At 46.8% G+C, this 20,252-nt stretch overlaps 1 protein-coding gene across 1 annotated transcript in view; it reads left to right on the top strand.

Moving 5' to 3' along the window:
* Positions 1–9,935: 9,935 nt before the first annotated feature.
* The window catches only part of cd109 (CD109 molecule), a 222,920-nt gene continuing 212,603 nt past the window's right edge, over positions 9,936–20,252 (top strand). The window contains exons 1-4 of the mRNA XM_070889012.1: positions 9,936–10,012; positions 12,754–12,914; positions 17,581–17,609; positions 19,099–19,323. Of these exons, the coding sequence (XP_070745113.1) occupies positions 9,936–10,012; positions 12,754–12,914; positions 17,581–17,609; positions 19,099–19,323 (492 nt within the window). The remainder of the gene's footprint in view (positions 10,013–12,753; positions 12,915–17,580; positions 17,610–19,098; positions 19,324–20,252) is intronic.

The raw sequence follows: 20,252 nt of genomic DNA, 5'->3' as shown, positions 1-20,252 counted from the left end.
AGAGGACACAGTCTAAGGATAAGGGGGAAGCCATTTAGGACCGAGATGAGGAGGAATTTCTTCACCCAGAGAGTGGTGAACCTGTGGAATTCTCTACCACAGAAAGTAGTTGAGGCCAATTCACTAAATATATTCAAAAAGGAGTTAGATGAAGTCCTTACTACTAGGGGTATCAAGGGGTATGGTGAGAAAGCAGGAATGGGGTACTGAAGTTGCATGTTCAGCCATGAACTCATTGAATGGCGGTGCAGGCTAGAAGGGCCGAATGGCCTACTCTTGCACCTATTTTCTATGTTTCTATGTTTCTAAGAGGCTGCAGGGTGACTTGAACAGGTTAGGTGAGTGGGCAAATGCATGGTAGATGAAGTATAATGTAGATAAATGTGAGGTTATCCACTTTGGTGACAAAAACAAGAAGGCAGAATATTATTTGAATGGTGACAGATTAGGAAAAGGGGAGGTGCAACAAGACCTGGGTGTCATGGTACATCAGTCATTGAAAGTTAGCATGCAGGTACAGCAGGCGGTGAAGAAGGCAAATGGCATGTTGGCCTTCATAGCGAGGGGATTTGAGTACAGGGGCAAGGAGGTGTTACTACAGTTGTATAGGGCCTTGGTGAGGCCACAACTGGAATATTGTGTACAGTTTTGGTCTCCTAACTTGAGGAAGGACATTCTTGCTATTGAGGGAGTGCAGCGAAGGTTCACCAGACTGATTCCCGGGATGGCAGGACTGACATACGAAGAAAGACTGGATCGACTGGGCTTGTATTCACTGGAATTTAGAAAAATGAGAGGGGAGCTCATAGAAACATAAAATTCTGACAGGACTGGACAGGTTAGATGCAGGAAGAATGTTACCGATGTTGAGGAAGTCCAGAACCAGGGGTCACAGTCTAAGGATAAGTGGTAGGCCATTTAGGACTGAGATGAGGAGAAACTTCTTCACTCAGAATTGTGAACCTGTGGAATTCTCTACCACTGAGAGTTGGTTGAGACCAGTTCATTAGATATAATCAAAAGGGAGTTAGATGTGGCCCTTACGGCTAAAGGGATCAAAGGGTATGGAGAGAAAGCAGTAAAGGGGTACTAAGGTGAATGATCAGCCATGATCCTATTGAATGGCGGTGCAGTCTCGAAGGGCTGAACGGCCTACTCCTGCACCTATTTTCTATGTTTCTATGTTTCTATGAAATAAGAGCAGGGATAAACCATCAGGCCCTTCAAGCCTGCATGAACATGGCTGATCTTTGATCTCAACTCCACCTTCCCGCACTATCCTCAAAAGCACTGATATAGCGCCTTTAATGTAGGAAAACGTCCCAAGGTGCTTCATGGGATGTAATCAAATAAAAGACAAAGTAGGATTCATTAGGAAAGGCGACTCTACAGACACAGAAGAATTTCATAAGAACATAAGAATGTAAGAAATACGAACAAGAGTAGGCCATACGGCCCCTCGAGCCTGCTCCGCCATTCAATAAGATCATGGCTGATCTGATCATGGACGCAGCTCCACTTCCCACCCGCCCCCCATAACCTCTTATTCCCTTATTGTTTAAGAAACTGTCTATTTCTGTCTTAAATTTATTCAATGACCCAGCCTCCACAGGCAGAGAATTCCACAGATTTACAACCCTCTGAGAGAAGAAATTTCTCCTCATCTCTGTTTTAAATGGGCGGCCCCTTATTCTAAGATCATGCCCTCTAGTTCTAGAAGGGCCGAATGGCCTACTCCTGCACCTATTTTCTATGTTTCTATGTTTTCTATGTTTCACCCATCAGTGGAAACACCCTCTCTGCATCCACCTTGTCAAGCCCCCTCATTATCTTATACGAATCGATAAGATCACCTCTCAATCTTCTGAATTCCAATGAGTAGAGGCCCAAACTACTCAACCTTTCATCCCATTAGTCATGGCAGGATATTAAGCCAGTTCCACAGAGGTGAATGGTCAGTGCGTAACCCATTGCATCTCCCAATTCCCTTGGCATCCAGCTTTAAGGCTGTTTTGTTTGATAGCATCAAAACCCCAGAAGAGCTACTGCCAATAAGAACACTGGTTGTTCGCCCCCCCACATACCAGCAGTGCCCGGGTGCACTCACCCTCATGCTACTCAAAGGAGTAAAAAGGTTATTTTACAAAGGATGAAACAAAAGGATATTAGGGGGGGGAAGGGCGGAGGCGGGGGGGTGGGGGGGGGGTAACTCTGGATGATCGCGAATCGGCCGCCTCTTGTACACCTCCACAACAACCACTTGCATTTATATAGCACCTTTGTATAGTTTGTGGGTTCAAGTTCTGCTCTTGAGACTTGAGCACATAAATCTAGGCTGACACTCCAGTGCAGTGCTGAGGGAGTGCTGCACTATGGGAGGTGCTGTCTTTCAGGTGGATGTAAAATATCCCATGGCCACTATTTCGAAGAAGGGCAGGGGAGTTATCCCTGATGTCCTGGCCAATAATTATCCCTCAATCAACATCACTAAAACAGATTATCTGGCCAAAATCACACTGCTGTTTGTGGGAGCTTGCTGTGCACAAATTGGCTGTCGCATTTCCTACATTACAACAGTGACTACACTCCAAAAGTACTTCATTGGCTGTAAAGTGCTTTGGGACATGCTGAGGTCGTGAAAGGCGTTGTATAAATGCAAGTCTTTCTTTCTATTCATGATCTCATTGCTGTTTGTGGGACCTGTTTGTGAATGATACTCTGGGTAACCATGGGTTGGGCAATAAATGCTGGCCTTGCCAGCAATGCCCATATCACGAGAATGAATAAGAAAAAAAGAACATCAATTAGCGTTGCTACTTGGGTATGAGATGTTCTGCTTGCACAGTTCTCGTTTCTTCTCCATTGTTTCTTGCCTTTGTATATTGGCACTGAGGCACTTGTAAGTCATTAGACTCCTGTGGGTGTAATTTTAGAACTGACTAGTAAATACTGGAAGAGGTCAGGTGTGAAGACAATGGTGAGAACAAAAGTTGTGCTTTGTTCTGCCTTAAGGTTCTTACTGAAAATTAAACCATTCAAATGCGTACACAAAAACAAATTAGTTGGTAAATACTCGAGGGCACGGAATGTAATGACGGCTATTTGGCCCATCAAGCTTATTAGAGGCCACACAGAATCTGCACTACATCCCACTGTACCTGACTCTCCATACTGCACTGTTCCTTCTTTTGGAGGTTGCTTTCCTTGGAGCAGAGAGGGCGAAGAGGAGATTTGATAGAGTTGTCCAAAATTATGAAGGGCTTCGATAGAGTAAATGTTTCCAGCGGCTGAAGGGTCGCTAACTAGAGGGCACAGATTTAAGGTGATTGGCAAAAGAACCAGAGGCGACACGAGGGAAAACGTTTTACACAACGAGTGGTTAGATTTGGAATGCACTGCTTGATAGGGCGGTGGAAACAGATTCAATACTAGCCTTCAAAAGGGAATTGGATAAATACTTGAAGGAGAAAAAATTGCCGGGATATGGGAACATAAGAAATAGGAGCAGGAGTTGGCCATTTGGCCCCTCAAGCCGGCTCCGCCATTCAATAAGATCATGGCTGATCTGATCATGGACTCAGCTCCACTTCCCTGCCCGCTCCCCATAACCCTTATCGCTCAAAAATCTGTCTATCTCTGCCTTAAATAAATTCAATAACCCAACCTCCACAACTCTCCAGGGCAGAGAATTCTGTAGATTTACGACATTCTGAGAGAAGAAATTCCTCCTCATCTCAGTTCTAAATGAGCAATCCCTTATTCTTAAACTATGACCCCAAGTTCTAGATTCCCTCACAAGTTGAAACATCCTCTCTGCATCTATCTTGCCGAGCCCCCTCATTATATTATATGTTTCAATAAGATCACCTCTCATTCTTCTAAACTCCAATGAGTATAGGCCCAACCTGCTCAACCTTTCTACATACGACAACCCCTTCATCTCTGGAATCAACCTCGTGATCCTTCTCTGAACCGCTTCCAATGCAAATACATCCCTCCTTAAATACGGAGACCAAAACTGTACGCAGTATTCCAGGTGTGGCCTCACCAATACCCTGTACAGTTGTAGCAGGACTTCCCTACCTTTATACTCTATCCCCCTTGCAATAAAGGCCAACACTCCATTTGCCTTCCTGATTACTTGCTGTACCTGCATGCTAAATTTTTGTGTTTCATGTACAAGGACCCCCAGATCACGCTGTACCACAGCATTTTATAATCTCTCCCCATTTGAATAATAATTTGCTTTTTTATTTTTCCTACCAAAGTGGTTAACCTCACATTTTCCCACATTATACTCCATCTGCCAAATGTTTGCCCATCACTTAGCCTGTCTATATCCCTTTGCAGATTCTTTGTGTCCTCCTCACAACATGCTTTCCCACCCATCTTTGTATCTTCAGAAAATTTGGCTACATTACTCGGTCCCTTCATCCAAGTCATTAATATAGATTGTAAATAGTTGAGGCCCCAGCACTGATCCCTGTGGCACCCCACCAGTTACAGTTTGCCAACCTGAAAATGACCCATTTATCCCGACTCTCTGCTTTCTGTTAGTTAGCCAATCCTCAATCAATGCTAATATATTACCCCCAACCCAGTGAGCTCTTATCTTGTGCAGTAACCTTATCGAATGCCTTCTGGAAATCCAAATACACCACATCCAGTGGTTCCCCCTTATCCACCCTGCTCGTTACATCCTCAAAGAACTCCAGCAACTTTGTCAATCATGATTTCCCTTCACTCGCTCTTCCCGAACAAAAAACACACAGGGTTTTTATACAGTTACTCGGCCTATAATGGCCGAACATTCAATACACGAGACACACATTGATTTGAATGGACACAAGCCCTTGTCACTCAAGGTAAAGATGATTTCTATCCCGCCTATACCTGGTACTTTTCCCCGACTGAGTCTCAGGGTGTTTATCAAACTAGGAATGTTATGTATCTTATCACTCCTGTAGGGTGTTCGTTTTCCACTCTACTTTGATTCATAGACCTCGGGAATTACAGGAAAGGATTCCACGTAATGCAAAGTTTAGGCTTAAACCCAACTGTTGGTTTATTATACAAAAAAAACAACAAAAAATGACAGAACAAAACTTCTGAGAGAATTGATCGAAGACATACAATTACCCTTCCAGCCAGTTGCTGCTGTTGTCGATTGTAGTTTCATCGTCATTGTTCCTTGACTGGTTGTTCTTCTCTGATGTTCCCTGCTTCTCATCCTGCCTGTCAATCGTGATCTTCCTTCTTGTTCTTCTTGATCTTTTTCCTTCGAGTTGCTGTTCTCAGCTCGTACATATATGTCCATTTTATGAATATATCTTCTGCTGGGCTGCTTTTCCTTTAATGTGTCTGGATCGGTCTCGATGTTTTGTGGTGATCTGTTTGGACGGCTGTGGTGATGAGTTTGGGTGGCCCCAATTTGCACACGGAGTCAACAGGGCAAAAGATAACTCCTTATCTTTGATGCCCCGTTATCCAAAAATGCACGCCTTGTGGGATCCTTTGCTGTCCTGGGTTTTCGCAGACTAATAGTCTCCATAGGGAACTGGTTTCCCCCTCCAGCCAATTAATCCAGGGACTCCTTTGCATGGTTGTATCAAAACCCTTTGTCTCGATGTTTAATCAGGTCTCGCTCCTGACCGCAGGATTGTATCGATCAGTGATGAGTCACCACCTGCCCCAGGCTGGCGCTTTTCCTCCCACTCAGGCAGTCCCAAAAGTTTCTTTACACCATTTTTAGTTTGTGGCTTCTTCCTGTGCCTGGCTCCGATTTGACCTTTGCCCGTACTGGGTACTGTTTTCGCTGATGTGTCGGTTTGAGACATTCCATCCCCATGTATCTCTTGTGTTAGGACAGGAGGTACGCGATGCGGCCCTGGACATAGTACAATTCTTATTTCTATGTGTTTAGTTTGTAAGGGCTGCTTCTGATTTCTGCACTACACAATGTAACCCTTTATTCCAAATCCTAATGCCCCTCTTCACTAACGAAGAGGAAAGTCATGGACTGCAGGAGGATATCAATCTACTGGTCAGGTGGGCAGAGCAGTGGCAAATGGAATTTAATTTGGAGAAGTGTGAGGTAATGCACCTGGGGAGGGCTAATAAGGAAAGGGTATACACATTAAGCAGTAGGCCACTTAAAAGTGTAGATGAACAAAGGGACCTTGGAGTGCTTGTCCACAGAGCCCTGAAAGTAGAAGGCTAGGTGGATAAGGTGATTAAGAAGGCATACAAAATGCTTGCCTTTATTGGCCGAGGCATAGAATACAAGAGCAGGGAGGTTATGCTTAAATTGTATAATACACTGGTTAGGCCACAGCTGGAGTACTGCGTGCAGTTCTGGTCGCCGTATTATTGGAGAGAGGGTGCAGAGGAGATTTACTAGGATGCTGCCTGGAATGGAGAATCTTAGTTATGAGGACAGATTGGATAAGCTGGGTTTGTTCTCATTGGAACAGAGAAGGTTGAGTGGAGACCGCATTGAGGTGTACAGAATATTGAGGGGCTTTGACATAGTGGATAGCAGAGACCTCGTTCCCTTGGTGGAGGGGTCAATTATGAGGGGGCATGGTTTTAAGGTGATTGGTGGAAGGTTCAGATGGGATTTGAGGGGAGGCTTCTTCACACAGAGGGTTGTGGGGGTCTGGAACTCACTCCTGAAAGGGTGGTGGATGCAGAAACCCTCACCACATTTAAAAGGTGCTTAGATGGACATTTGAAGTGCCGTAAACTGCAAGGTTACGGACCTAGAGCTGGTAATTGGTCTGGATGACCTTTTGTTGGACGGCGCAGATAGGATGGTAAGTACTGCAGGGAATCGAATACGGCCAGGGTGATCTCCTGGACTAGTTTCGATCGCCTGGATGGGTCGGAGAGGAATTTTCCCAGACTGCTTTCCCCAATTGGCCTGGGTTTTTATCTGTGTTTTGTCTCTCCCAGGAAATCGCATGGCTTCGGTTGGGGTGGAGTGTAGAATGTTTCAGTGCAAGGGTTGTCGCAGTTGTGTGGGGTGGACTGATTGGGCCGGGTGCTCTTTACCTGTCCGCCATTGTTCCTTATTCATAGATTTATATGTAACCTTCAGGGCTGCTGACCGAGGGCCATGTGGCTCTTTGACGGCCGGCGTGGACACGATGGGCCGAAATGGCCTCCTCCTGCGCTGTAAATTTCTCTTTTTCTTCTATGAGTGGGACTGACTGGAATGCTCTTCGAAAGAGCTGGTGCAGACTCAATGGGCCAAATGCCTCCTTCTGTGCTGTTAGATTCTGTAATTCTAGGATCCAATAAATGCCACGAGGAAAGATTCTGCAAACTTTCTTCAGGTCCCTCAAAGGAAAATCGCGCAGAACTGCAGAACATCAATCGCAAAATAGAAAGAGCCTGCATTTATATAGCACCTAGAACTAGGGGGACGTGATCTTAGAATAAGGGGCCGCCCACTTAAAACTGAGATGAGGAGAAATTTCTTCTCTCAGAGGGTTGTGGATCTGTGGAATTCGCTGCCTCAGAGAGCTGTGGAAGCTGGGACATTGAATAAATTTAAGACAGAAATAGACAGTTTCTTAAACGATAAGTGGATAAGGGGTTATGGGGAGCGGGCGGGGAAGTGGAGCTGAGTCCATGATCGGATCAGCCATGATCTTATTGAATGGCGGAGCAGGCTTGAGGGGCCGTATGGCCTACTCCTGCTCCTATTTCTTATGTTCTTATGTTTCACGGCCCCAGGATCTCCCAAAGTACTTGACAGCCAATGAAGTACGTGTTGAAGAGTGGTCATTACTGCAATGTAAAAAAATGAGGCAGACAATTTGAACACTCTCAATACCTCAAAACAATTATTGAACTTTATACAGAAAAGAAAGCTTGGAGACTGAATATATTTGTCACAATGGTGCCTTTTTAAGGATACCTAGATCTGTGCCGACTCATATTTCCAAAGTTGTGTTGAGAAAGATAGACTGTATATTAAGGCTGGATTTTCCGGTTTTCTGTACTCCAGGTTTCGCCTCGGAGCGGTGGCAATGGTGGCAGTGACAGCTTCTGGGCAGGCGGTGAGCCTCCAGCGTCCTGCCGCGATCCTCGGGTTCCGGTTTTGGGGCGGCGCGGAGCGGCACCGGCGGGAAGAGCTGTGCAGGGTGTGCAACGCCCCTGGGTGCAGCGCCAGCGGGAGTTTGAGCTCGTGCCCGACCCGTCCGCCCGGAAGTGCGCCCGCAATGACCACCTGGGAAATCAGAGCGGTCCAACCATCCCGGCGGCGGAAGAGAGGTAGTTAATGGACTCCTAAGGCAAGTGTGATTGTTTTTTCTTTTAATATTTTTAGCGATTTGTGTTGTGGTGGCGTGGGCAATGTTTTGGGAAAGTTTTGATTTTTTTTTTAGGTTTTTGTTCAGCCCGAGGTGTCTCTCGGAGCGTTGCCCGGCTGACTCTTTACCCATCCTTGCGCCACGAGAGTTGTACAACGCCTCCCTTAGAGCTGTGCCCCCTGACGCAGGGCTCAGATGCCCAAACTTAATGACCAAAACCCAAACTATTCCCGGCCGCTAACTTTCCCGCCCCGTCGCCATTAGCGCCCCGAAAACATAAAAGCCGAAAAATCCAGCCCTAAGTTCTGTGTTCAGATTCACTTCCTGGATAATGATCGGGGTGGGGAGGAGAGGGGGAGAGGGGAGGGGTGGGGAGAGATGGGGAAGGGATGTGGAGAGGAGAGGAGGGAGGGGTGGTGAGGGGTGGCACAGGGAGGGGAGGGGAGGGGATAGGGGGAGGGGAGGGGTGGGGTGGAGAGGTGTGGCCTGGGGAGGGGAGGGGAGGAGTGGGGAGAGGAGGGTAGGGAGGGGTGAGGAGGGGAGGGATGGGGAGAGGAGGGGTGGGGAGAGTAGGAGAGGGGAGGGGTGCGGAGGGGAGGGTGGGGAGGGGAAGGGAGGGATGAGGAGGAGAGGGGAGGGGTGAGGAGGGGAGGGGTGGGGAGAGGATGAGAGGGAGGGGTGGGGAGAGGGGAGGGGTGCGGAGGGGAGGGTGGAGAGGGGAAGGGAGGGATGAGGAGGAGAGGGGAGTGGATGAGAGGGGAGGGGTGGGGAGAGGGGAGGGGTGGGGAGAGGAGAGGGGTGAGGAGGGGAGGGGTGGGGAGAGGATGAGAGGGAGGGGTGGGGAAGGGAGAGGTGGGGAGAGGGGTTGAGGGAAGGCATGGGAAGGTGAGGGGAGGGGTGGGGTGAGGAGGGGTGGGGAGAGGGGGAGAAGGGAGGGGTGGGGAAGGGAGGGGTGGGGAGAGGGGTTGAGGGAAGGCATGGGAAGGTGAGGGGAGGGGTGGGGTGAGGAGGGGTGGGGAGAGGGAGAGAGGGGAGGAGTGGGAAGGGGAGGGGTGGGGTGGGAAGGGGTGAGGAGGGGAGGGGAGGAGCGGAGGGGGGGAGGGGTGAGGAGGGGAGAGGGGAGTGGAGGGGGCGGGAAGGGGAGGGAGGGGGCGAGACCGAGCACGGTGGCACGCAGGGAGCTCTCACAACTGGAGCTGTGCACTTAGCTCAGTGACTTCTTGATGCACAGTCTGGACAGGGAGAGGCTGCAACAGAGGGAGAGGGAGGGAGAGAGAGAGAGACAGACAGATAGAGAGAATGAGAGTGATAGAGAGAAAGAGAGAGTGATAGAGAGAGAGAGAGTGCCATAGAGAGAGAGGGTCATAGAGAGCGAGAGCGAGGGTGAGAGCGCCCTCGGGCAGAAAGTGATAGTTCCAGAGAGTGTGTGCCACAGAGAGAGAGAGAGAGAGACTGCAGTGGAGGTAGAGAGCGAGAGACTATCAGAGAGAGAGTGACTGTGCCAGTGAGGGGGTGTGCTGCAGAGGGAGATTTTTCCACAAAGTGGGACAGCCTGTACGGCAGACTGTGGCATCGATAGATACTGTGGCACTGAGAGGAACATAGCTCACCTGCACCATGACACCGCTGACCCGCACACTGTCAGTCGCAGTCCAGCTGCTGCTCAGTCTCCTCTCCACCTGCACCACCTCCGGGTAAGTCCCCGCTTAAACTGCCGCTGTTTGTAATAAATAATGTTGCTTTTCAAAAATGTACTTGTATCCAATTAATCGTTTCAAAATAATTCCATCCACCTCTTCAGCCAGGCTGAGAATGAGGACGGGGTCTGTCTCTGGAATCTTTTTCAATAGCCTTTGGAAATTCTATTCTGTTAAAATGCCTGCTGTTTTCAGATTGCGAATTCTGCTGTCAGTGTGAATGTTTATTAACTTCTACCTATTCCAGATGTGTTGGAGACTCAAAGGTCACTTGGTACTGTTCCTGAGATCTTTGGAGAGAATACACAGAGATTGACTAGAATGGTTCCAGGGATGAGGGATTGCAGTTACGTGGATAGACTGGGGAAGCTGGGATTGTTCTTCTTGGAGCAGAGAAGGCTCAGAAGGAGATTTGGTAGAGGTGTTCAAAATCATTACGATTTTAGATAGAGTAAATAATGAGAATATTTGCGATGGCTGAAGGGGGGGATAACCAGAGGACACAGATTTAAGGTGATTGGGAAAAGAACCAGAGGCGACATGAGGAAAAACGTTTTTACACAACGAGTGGTTAGGATTTGGAATTCACTGCTTGATTGGGCGGTGGATACAGATTCAATAGTAGCCTTCAAAAGGGAATTGGATAAATACTTGAAGGAGAAAAAATTGCCGGGATATGGGGAAAGAGTGGGGGGCAGTGAGGCTATCTGGATTGTTCTTCGAAAGAGCCGGTGCAGACTCGATGGGCCGAATGGCCTCCTTCTGTACTGTACTATTCTGTGATTCTACAATTAACCCTGTGTCTAAATACCTGTCTATAGGGGCTGTTAATTCACTGTAATGTGCAATATGAGATTCCAGAAACAAATTCAAATACTGCTTAAATTGACGAGATGTGTAACTGTTATCTACGCAAAGGGATCACACTCACATCTTTCCCTGTCTTTAGAAAGTAGTGTTTTTAAAAATGTTCTAACCGTACCTCTTGTGCATCTTTCTGCATGCATAGATGTAGCTGTATAATATACCAAATTGGATATTGCAAAACATTTTAACAACTTTTGAAACAAACGAAATATATAAATGTTACATGTATAGTCGTAGAGAAAGGCAGTTTATGGAATTATCCACATGATTAAGGAATGTGAGATTTTGCATGCTTGCGTAATATATATATGATTGATCTTTGTTATAAGTATACATTTCTGTGTGTGTATATCTCTGTGCTTGAATGCTGGGGATGTTGGCCTGGTCGAGGACACTAATGTTGGGACACTAATGTGTCCTTGACCAGGCTAACATCCCCAGCATTGAAGCACTGGTCACACTTGATCAGCTCCGCTGGGCAGGCCACATTGTTCACATGCCAGACACAAGACTCCCAGGCGCTCTACTTGGAACTCCTTCATGGCAAACGAGCCAAAGGTGGGCAGAGGAAACGTTACAAGGACACCCTCAAAGCCTCCCTGATAAAATGCAACATCCCCACTGATACCTGGAAGTCCCTGGTCAAAGACTGCCCTAAGTGGAGGAAGTGCATCCAGGAGGGCGCTGAGCACCAAGTCTCATCGCCGAGAGCAGGCAGTGGAAAGAACGTGCGGCAAACCTGTTCCCACCCTTCCCTACACTCAACGACTACCTGTCCCGCCTGTGGCAGGGACTGTGGCTCTCGTATTGGACTGTTCGGCCACCTAAGGACTCATTCTACGAGTGGAAGCAAGTCTTCCTCGATTCCGAAGGACTGCCTATGATATCTCTGTGTGCGTGAATCTATGTGCATGTGTGTAAATGGATATATTCTGGTCACCTTTTGATCACAGGCTAAATTCTCCGAAACAATGCTCCATCTCCATCTGGGAGTAGGCCATTCAGCCCTTCCAGCTTGGAGAGCCATTCAATGAGATCATGGCTGATCTGTACCTTAACTCCATGTACCCGCCTTGGTTCCGTAACCCTTAATACCCTTTGCCTAACAAAAATATCTCGGTTTTGAAATTTTCAATTGATCCCCAGCCTCAACAGTTTTTTTGGGGGAAGAGAGTTCCAGATTTCCGCTACCCTTTGTGTGAAGAAATGATTCCTGACATCACCCCTGAACGTCCTAGCTCTAATTTTAAGGTTATTGTTATATTTGCAGACTATAGATATACTCTCTGTGTAGTCACTGTGTGGTTGCATAAGATGGAGACTTGTTACCTGATGTACTGTCAATAAGGTTTACACTGTGTATATACTATGCTGGCACCACTAAAGGGTGCAACTGGTGGAGACCGGGCTTTCCTGCCCCTGTGACAGAGGCTGTCCACCAGAGGGCACTGCGGTGGGAGACCTGAAGGGTCACCTGCATAAGTGTGCAGGGCCCAGTATAAAAGGCTGCTCACCATGCTTGTGCCTCACTCTGGAGTTACGAATAAAGGACCAAGGTCACTACAGTTTGAGTACAACACATTGCCTCGTGGAGTCATTCATAAGTGCATTACAGACATAACAGTTATGACCCTTTGTTCTGGAACCAGAAGAAACAGTTTCTCTCTTAGCGACCCCATCAACAACTTTAATCATCTTAAACACCTCAATCAGATCAACCCTTAATCTTCTGCAGTCAAGGGAATAAAAGCCTAGTCTGAAGATAACCAGGCCATGCCTATCCCAGCAGGCTGGGTGGGGAAAATAACGAGCGCCAATCGAAATGCGTGGAATTAAGTGGGTAACCGTGTTTCTTTCTTTATATATTTTAGACCGAGCTACATTATCACGGCACCAAGGAGACTTTCCCCCAGATTGAATATGACATTCACAGTATGTCCGCTGCAGGGCAGCCAATCCCCTCTGAGAATAACAGCGCAGATCAGCAAGGACGGGCAGAACCCGAGGCGTGCTGAAGGCACCTTCCACCCAGGTAAGGTAACATGGATGAATCAGGGTTAAACAAACGATAAATGTCCCTTCTGCTCTGCCCTGTGATGCACTACCAGCTGAGGTACGGCAGAGGTTTACATTTTTTATGAACGGGTAAGCTCAGTGGGTAGCACTCTCGCCTCTGAGTCAGACGGTCGCGGGTTCCTGTCCCACTCCACAGCACAAAACATCTAGCTCGACACTCTGGAGGTGCCACCTGTCGGATGGGACGTTAAACCGAGGCCACGTCTGCTCTCTCAGGTGGACGTAAAATATCCCACGGTCACTGTTTCGAGAGAGAGCAGGGGAGCTCTCCCCGGTGTCCTGGCCAATATTTATCCCTCGATCAACATCATTAAAACATTTTCGGCCGCAGATTGCAGCCTGACTGGGTGTGTACGAAGCGCGCACGGTTCCCGGCGAGGCCTCGCAAAAGCCGGCTCTCTGGGTGCGATGCGCAGGTGCCGATTTTGCGATCTTTCCAAATGTCTTCTGACAGTTCCAATGCATCCCCGCAGGAAGGACATCCGCGGGGCAGAGATTGGGCTATTTGCCCAACTCTTGCCCAGCGAGTGTCCTTCAAACTCTTACGTCTGGTAAAAGCAGCCATATAGCCTACTCTTATCAGCATAAGAGTTTTAAAACATAGAAAAATTACATTTAATCACTCATTTTTATATTAAAAACCTGGTCCGTTAAGGTAAGCTTATTTTTAATCCTATTAAAACACATTAAAACATTTTTCAAAAAAACATTTTTCTTTTCTTTAACATTCAATTTCAATTAATTTTAAATATGTGAGGTGTTTTTTTAATTTATTGTGCAGTGATTCGATGTTTTAGGGAGTTTTCTCATTGATAGTAAAAATATAGCCCCCATTTTTATTAATGAGAATACTGCATAGTGATTGGTGGTCTGGGCCCACATGATTCCAAGATATGTTCACGTATCTAGAAGACATGTTCACATAAGCTGCACAGCGAATGAAGGCCTCCGACCGAAATCCTACGTTCCTCCAGGACCACCAGGTATTTTTTGTAAATTTTATTCGGGTCGAAACGTTCGTCCGAAGGAAGCCTCCGACTACAATTTTACCCCAACATCTGGTCATTGTCACATTGCTGTTTGTGGGACTTGCTGTGTGCAAGTTGGCTGCAAAGGCAGAGAGCGCGGAGGGTTGTGGGACTGGAGGAGGTTACAGAGATATGGAGGGGTGAGGCAGGCCATGGAGGGATTTGAGGCGTTGCAGGTCCACGTTTCAGGACAACAGACGCATGTGAACACCATCACCTCCCAAGTTCCCCTCCAAGTCACACACACACTTGGAAATATATCGGCCGTTCTTTCAACGTCGCTGGGTCAGAATCCTGGAACTCCCTCCCTAACAGCAATGTGGGAACACCTTCACCGCACGGACTGCAGCAAATTCATCATCATCACAGGCAGTCCCTCGAAATCGAGGAAGACTTGCTTCCACTCTAAAAATGAGTTCTCAGGTGACTGAACAGTCCAATACGTGGAATTACAGTCTCTGTCACAGTGGTTGAAAGAAAGAGTGGGTGGGGAGTCTGGTTTGCCGCACGCTCCTTCCGCTGCCTGCGCTTGCTTTCTGCACGCTCTTGGCGACGAGACTCGAGGTGTTCGGCGCCCTCCCGGATGCTCCTCCTCCATTTAGGGCTGTCTTTGGTCCGGAACTCCCAGGTGTCGATGGGGATGTTACATTTTACCAAGGCAAGGGCAATTAGGGATGGGCAATAAATGTTGGCCTGGCCAGCGACGCCCACATCCCAGGAACGAATAACAAAAAAATGAGTAAGTTAGGTGAAGGTGAGCAATTGAACGTGTGGCAGTTGTGACCTGAAGGCAGAGGTGAGGTGGTATCGCCCTCTCGAAGTAGGGAAAGGGATATAAAGGGTGTGCATGCATGTAATTACTGTTAGGGGAGGTGGACAACAGTGCTGCAAGATCTCAAAGTAGTGCCCCCTCCTTAACCAGAGTCCGTGTGAAAGGGGAGTTGTACAGCTGCTTTAATTGGTCCATTGGTGGCCATGCCTTCTGTTGCCTAGGCCCGAAGCTCAGGAATTCCCTCCCTAAACCTCACCACCTTTCTACCTCTCTGTCCTCCTTTAAGATGCTCCTTTAAAACTATCTTTTTGACCAAGTTTTTGGTCATCTGCCCTAAAAGCTCATGTGGCTCGGTGTCAAATTTTGTTTGATAATGCTCCTGTGAAGCGCCTCGGTATGTTTTCCCCCGTTAAAGGCGCTATATAAATACAAGTTGTTAATGAGTGTTGAGTTTATCGAAACCTTTCAGATTATGAAGGGGCTTGACAAGGTGGATGCAGACAGGATGTTTTTACAGATGGGGGAGATTAGAACTAGAGGGCATTATCTTAGAATAAGGGGCCGTCCATTTAAAACTGAAATGAGTAGGAATTTCTTCTCTCAGAGGGTTGTAAATCTGTGGAATTCGCTGCCTCAGAGAGCTGTGGAATCTGGTGGAAGCTAAATTTAAGACTGAGATAGACAGTTTCTTAAGGAAATAAGGGACTATGGGGAGCGGGCGGGTACGTGGACCTGAGTCCATGATCGAATCAACCATGATCGTACTAAATGGCGGAGCAGGCTCGAGGGGCCATATGGCCTACTCCTGCTCCTATTTCTTATGTTCTTATGTCGTTGTTACTTTTCGAGTTTGAAGACGGTGCTGATACACAGGTTGGCCAAGAAAGAAAAGTGAGAGTAACTGGTGTGTTACCTTGCCTGGTCTGGTCGGGTCATTGAACATTTTGTGCGCCACCTTTCTGCAATCCTGTAGTGAGAGAGAATTGGTGCTCAGTATCAGCGCTGTCTCCCTTCACATGACAATGGCAACCTTGGTACGTTTCCATGCCGTGTACACCCAGCATGCTTTGCCCCCCAAGTTCTATTTGAGCACGGAAAGTTTTCCAGATCAGACTCGGGTGAAACTGTAGCATCTTTAAATGAAATTACGTAGATCAGAGAAATATCAAACTGTGGTCATTTTTTTTTAAAGGTAACAAGAAACTTGATGCCAGCTTAGAATTTAATTGACTCATCTAATCTGTTGATGTAAAAGATCACATTGAAACTAATTGAAAAATAGTCCAACATAATATCCTTTTGAAATAAGGACACAGAGAATGAGGCTTCTCAAGTTTGTGACTGGATTGAATATCTTATTTATGGGCAAATATGAACCCTAGGCTGACTAATTCTTTGAACAACAAAAAAAGGCTAATGTTTCCAAAATTCCGTGTATGATTCCACAACCGCCGCCCCCCCCCCACACCCCTCCCCCCAAGGACTAGTTCAGTTTAATTCTGAAGAATATTTAATAGGTAGGCTCTTTTTCCCAACCAACAGCTGAGTTATCTAACTCTGGCCCCTTAAGCTTTTGTTACCTTGAAAACTGACCATGCCGCTGGACAGGAATGGCTTAATTCGCTTCTGTGTGTTTTTTTTGGTTGGCCTGACTGTATTAAGGGCACAGGCTTAATGTGTTGCTACTGTGAGAAGGTTCCAAAAGCAAACAAAGCCAGGGCATTGTCTGAATGGTTGGATGTCATTGGGCATGGCCGCTGGAGGGATCAAGTTTTACGAAATACATAGTCCGATCACCTCCCTGTTGCTGGCGCTGCTTTTTCCAGGGAAATGTACAGGTGTAATTGGAGCACCCTTCTGCGAGCCACTGTAAAGCACATCTATAATCTGATATTTTTCCTTTGTACAAGCATTTCCTGGTCTCCACTCCCCAAAATCTGAGCACCCTCTCCTCCTTTGGAAACGGGCGGTGCAGTGAGTCAGCACACCATCTTTTCTTGTCTCAGTCTTGATTCAGCGGGGTCAAGTCCCACGCCTAGAGTCCAGTCGGGCACTATACTGAGGGAGCGCTGCACTGTTGCAGGTGCCGTCTTTCGGGTGAGATATTAAACCCAGGCTCCGTCTGCTCTCTCAGGTGGACGTGAAAGATCCCACGGCCACTGTTTCGAAGGAGAGCAGGGGAGTTATCCACGTTGTCCTGGTCAATATTTATCCCTCAATCAACATCACTAAAACAGATTATCTGGTCATTGTCACATTGCTGTTTTGGGACCTTGCTGTGCACAGATTGGAGGCAGAGAGCTCAGAGAGTTGTCAGGCTGGAGGAGATTACAGAGGTAGGGAAGGGAGAGGCCATGGAGGTAATTGAAAACAAGGACGAGAATTTTAAAATCGAGATGTTGTGGATGCATTATGCAAGGCAGCGGGCGTATGGGAACACCACCACCTCCAAGTGTCCCTCCAAGTCACCCAGCATCCTGACTTGGAAATATATCACTGTTCTGGGTCAAAATCCTGGAACTTCCTCCCTAACAGCACTGTGGGAGCACCTTCACCACACGGACTGCAGCGGTTCAAGAAGGCGGCTCACCACCATCTTCTCAAGGCAATTAGGGATGGGCAATAAATGCCGGCCTTGTCAGCGACGCCCACATCACATGAACTAATAAAAAACAATATCGGGTCTAGTAACTCTTCCCAGACAGTTTCCCTGACTGTTAAAGAAACAAAATAATAGATTTAATTCTTTACATTCTTTGATTTTTCAATAGTTTTCACTACAGCTTATTCATGGAAATTATTTCCTGTGTGGTTCCTTTCAGGTACTATCGGAAGACTGGTCCTCCCCACAGTAAGTATTGTATCATGGAATTGAAGGATATGTAGGATTAGCTTCAGTACAGGGGTTGATAACACATCGATCCCATACACTGGCTGCTGACAATCCTTCAGAATTGCCCTGGAGTCTCCAGGGATTAAAGGTTGATCTCCAGGACACTGTAACATCGGAGCATAGGAACAGGAGGAGGCCATTCAGCCCCTCGAACCTGTTCTGCCATTCAGTGAGATCATGGCTGATCTGCGACCTAACTCCATATACCCTCCTTTGGCCCAGATCCCTTAATATCTTTGGTAAACAAAAAGCTATTAATCTCCGATTTAAAATTAACAACTGATCTAGCCGTTTGCGGAAGAGAGTTACAAACTTCTACACCCTTTGTTTTTAGATGTGTTTCCTAATTTCACTCCTGAGGGTTGTAAATCTGTGGAATTTGCTGCCTCAGAGAGCTGTGGAACTGGCACATTGAATAAATTTAAGATAGAAATAGACAGTTTCTTAACCGATAAGGGATTAAGGGGTTATGGGGAGCAGGTAGGGAAGTGGAGCTGAGTCCATGATCAGATCAGCCATGGTCTTATTAAATGGCGGAGCAGGCTCGAGGAGCCATATGGCCTACTCCTGCTCCTACTTCTTATGTTCTTATGTTCTTATGAAAGGTCTGGCTCTAATTTTTAGACTGTGCCCCCCTCGTCTTAGAATCCCCAACCAGTGAAAATAGTTTCTCTCCATCTATCCTATCTGTTCCCATTAATATCTTGAAACCTAAGTTCTAGGGAATACAACCCTAATTTGTGTAATCTCTCTTCATAATTTAACCCTTGGAGTGCGGGTATCATTCTGTAAACCTACGCTGCACTCCCTCCACGGCCAATAATCCTTCCTAAGGTGCGAGCAACCCGAGAGATATATCATAGGGTCATTAAAAATCATTTTTAAAAATTTTCTTTGAACTTTTGTTTGTTAGTGAGATAACTATCAGACATGGGGGACGCTATAGGATAGATTTTCGTAGACGTTACCCGTAGCAATGCACCTGTCCCGCCGTCAGTGATATAGGAAGCTCGCACTGATGGGAGACGAGGCCTCAGTAAACCTATCCATTTCTTCACACGAAAGCAAAATACTACAGATGCTGGAAATCTGAAACCGCCCCCCCCCTCCCCCCCAGAAAAAGCTGGAATACTCAGCGGGTCGGGCAGCAGCTGTGGAGAGAGAAACAGAGCTAATGTTTCAGGTCGATGAACTTTCATCAGAACTAGCAAACGTCAGAGATGTAACAGGTTTTAAGCAAGTACAGAGGCAGGGAAAGTGGGACAAGGAGAGGGAGGAAAGAACAAAAGGGTAAAAGTCTGTGATCGGGTGGAAGGCAAAAGTGATTCAATGACAGTAGGGATGGTGGGGCAAGGCATGGTTCTCAATGTGTAATTCTTCCATTTTTTTCAGAGTAGGAACAGTTTTTTTTGACGTCACGCTTTTGGTTCTCTCTCCCAACCTCTAGGAAGGCTTGCCAGAAAGCCACTATGAACTGGTGGTGCAAGGGTACGCAGAGGAAACGTTGCTGTTTTCCAACAGCTCCTCCATGGAGGTTATTGCAGACAGGGTCTCCACCCTGATCCAGACAGACAAGGCAATGTACAAACCGGGACAGACAGTGAGAATTCGAATCATCTGCATCTACCCCGATCTCAAACCATACCTGGGCCAAATAAATGTCACCATTCGTGTAAGTACTACTTAAGAATTCTTATTTCTTCACTCAAAGAGTGGTGAATCTTTGGAATGTTCTACTCCGGGGTGTTACGTATCGAAGAACTCCACGAGGCTGCGTACTGTGAGCTAAACTTAGTGTGACCTTAGTCTTCTTTATTACAACTCCAGAGTGCCTAAACAACATGGCAGACAACCTTTTGTACTAGCCCTGCACATGTGTGCAGGTGACCCTTAAGACTCCAACAGTTGCGCCCTCTGGTGGCAAGTATTACATAGTTACATACAGAACACGGGGAACTGTGGATGCTCAGTCATTGAGTATATTCAGGACAGAGAGAGATACATTTTTGGGAACTAAGGGAATCAAGAGATATAGAGATCGTGCAGGAATGTGTTGAGGTAGAACATACGAACAATGACGGACAGGTGAAGACCCTCTGGTCCATCGAGCCTGTCCCACACAATTGCGATACCTTGTGTATCACAACATATACTCTCCACCCTATCCCAAACCATGTGATCTCCTGGGAGAGGGAAAAAAACAGATAGAAAACCCAGGCCAATTTGGGAAAAAGAAATCTAGGAAATTCCTCTGCGACCCATTAAGGTGATCGAAACCAGTCCAGAAGATCAGCCATGATGGCCTACTCCAGCTCCTATTTCTTATGGTCTTATTATGTGGTAGAAGGTTGTATCCTTTGCCCCCTTATTTTTCCAGAAATACAGCTATTAGCCAAGATGTGACTGATAGTGACATTCATCTTCACACACGTAACCTGATCATAGGATTGATATTTTAATCTGCTTAGTTTAAACTAGCAGAATGACACCGGGGCTAAATGGGTTAACTTATAAGGACAGGTTGCATAGACTAGGCTTGCATTCCCTTGAGTTAAGAAGATTAAGGGGTGATCTAATTGAGGTGTTTCAGATTATTAAAGC

Source organism: Pristiophorus japonicus, chromosome 9, assembly GCF_044704955.1.
Source record: "Pristiophorus japonicus isolate sPriJap1 chromosome 9, sPriJap1.hap1, whole genome shotgun sequence".
NCBI classification, from domain to species: domain Eukaryota; kingdom Metazoa; phylum Chordata; class Chondrichthyes; family Pristiophoridae; genus Pristiophorus; species Pristiophorus japonicus.
The sequence above is the reverse complement of the archived record's forward strand: the minus strand, read 5'-3'. Positions and strand labels throughout refer to the sequence as shown.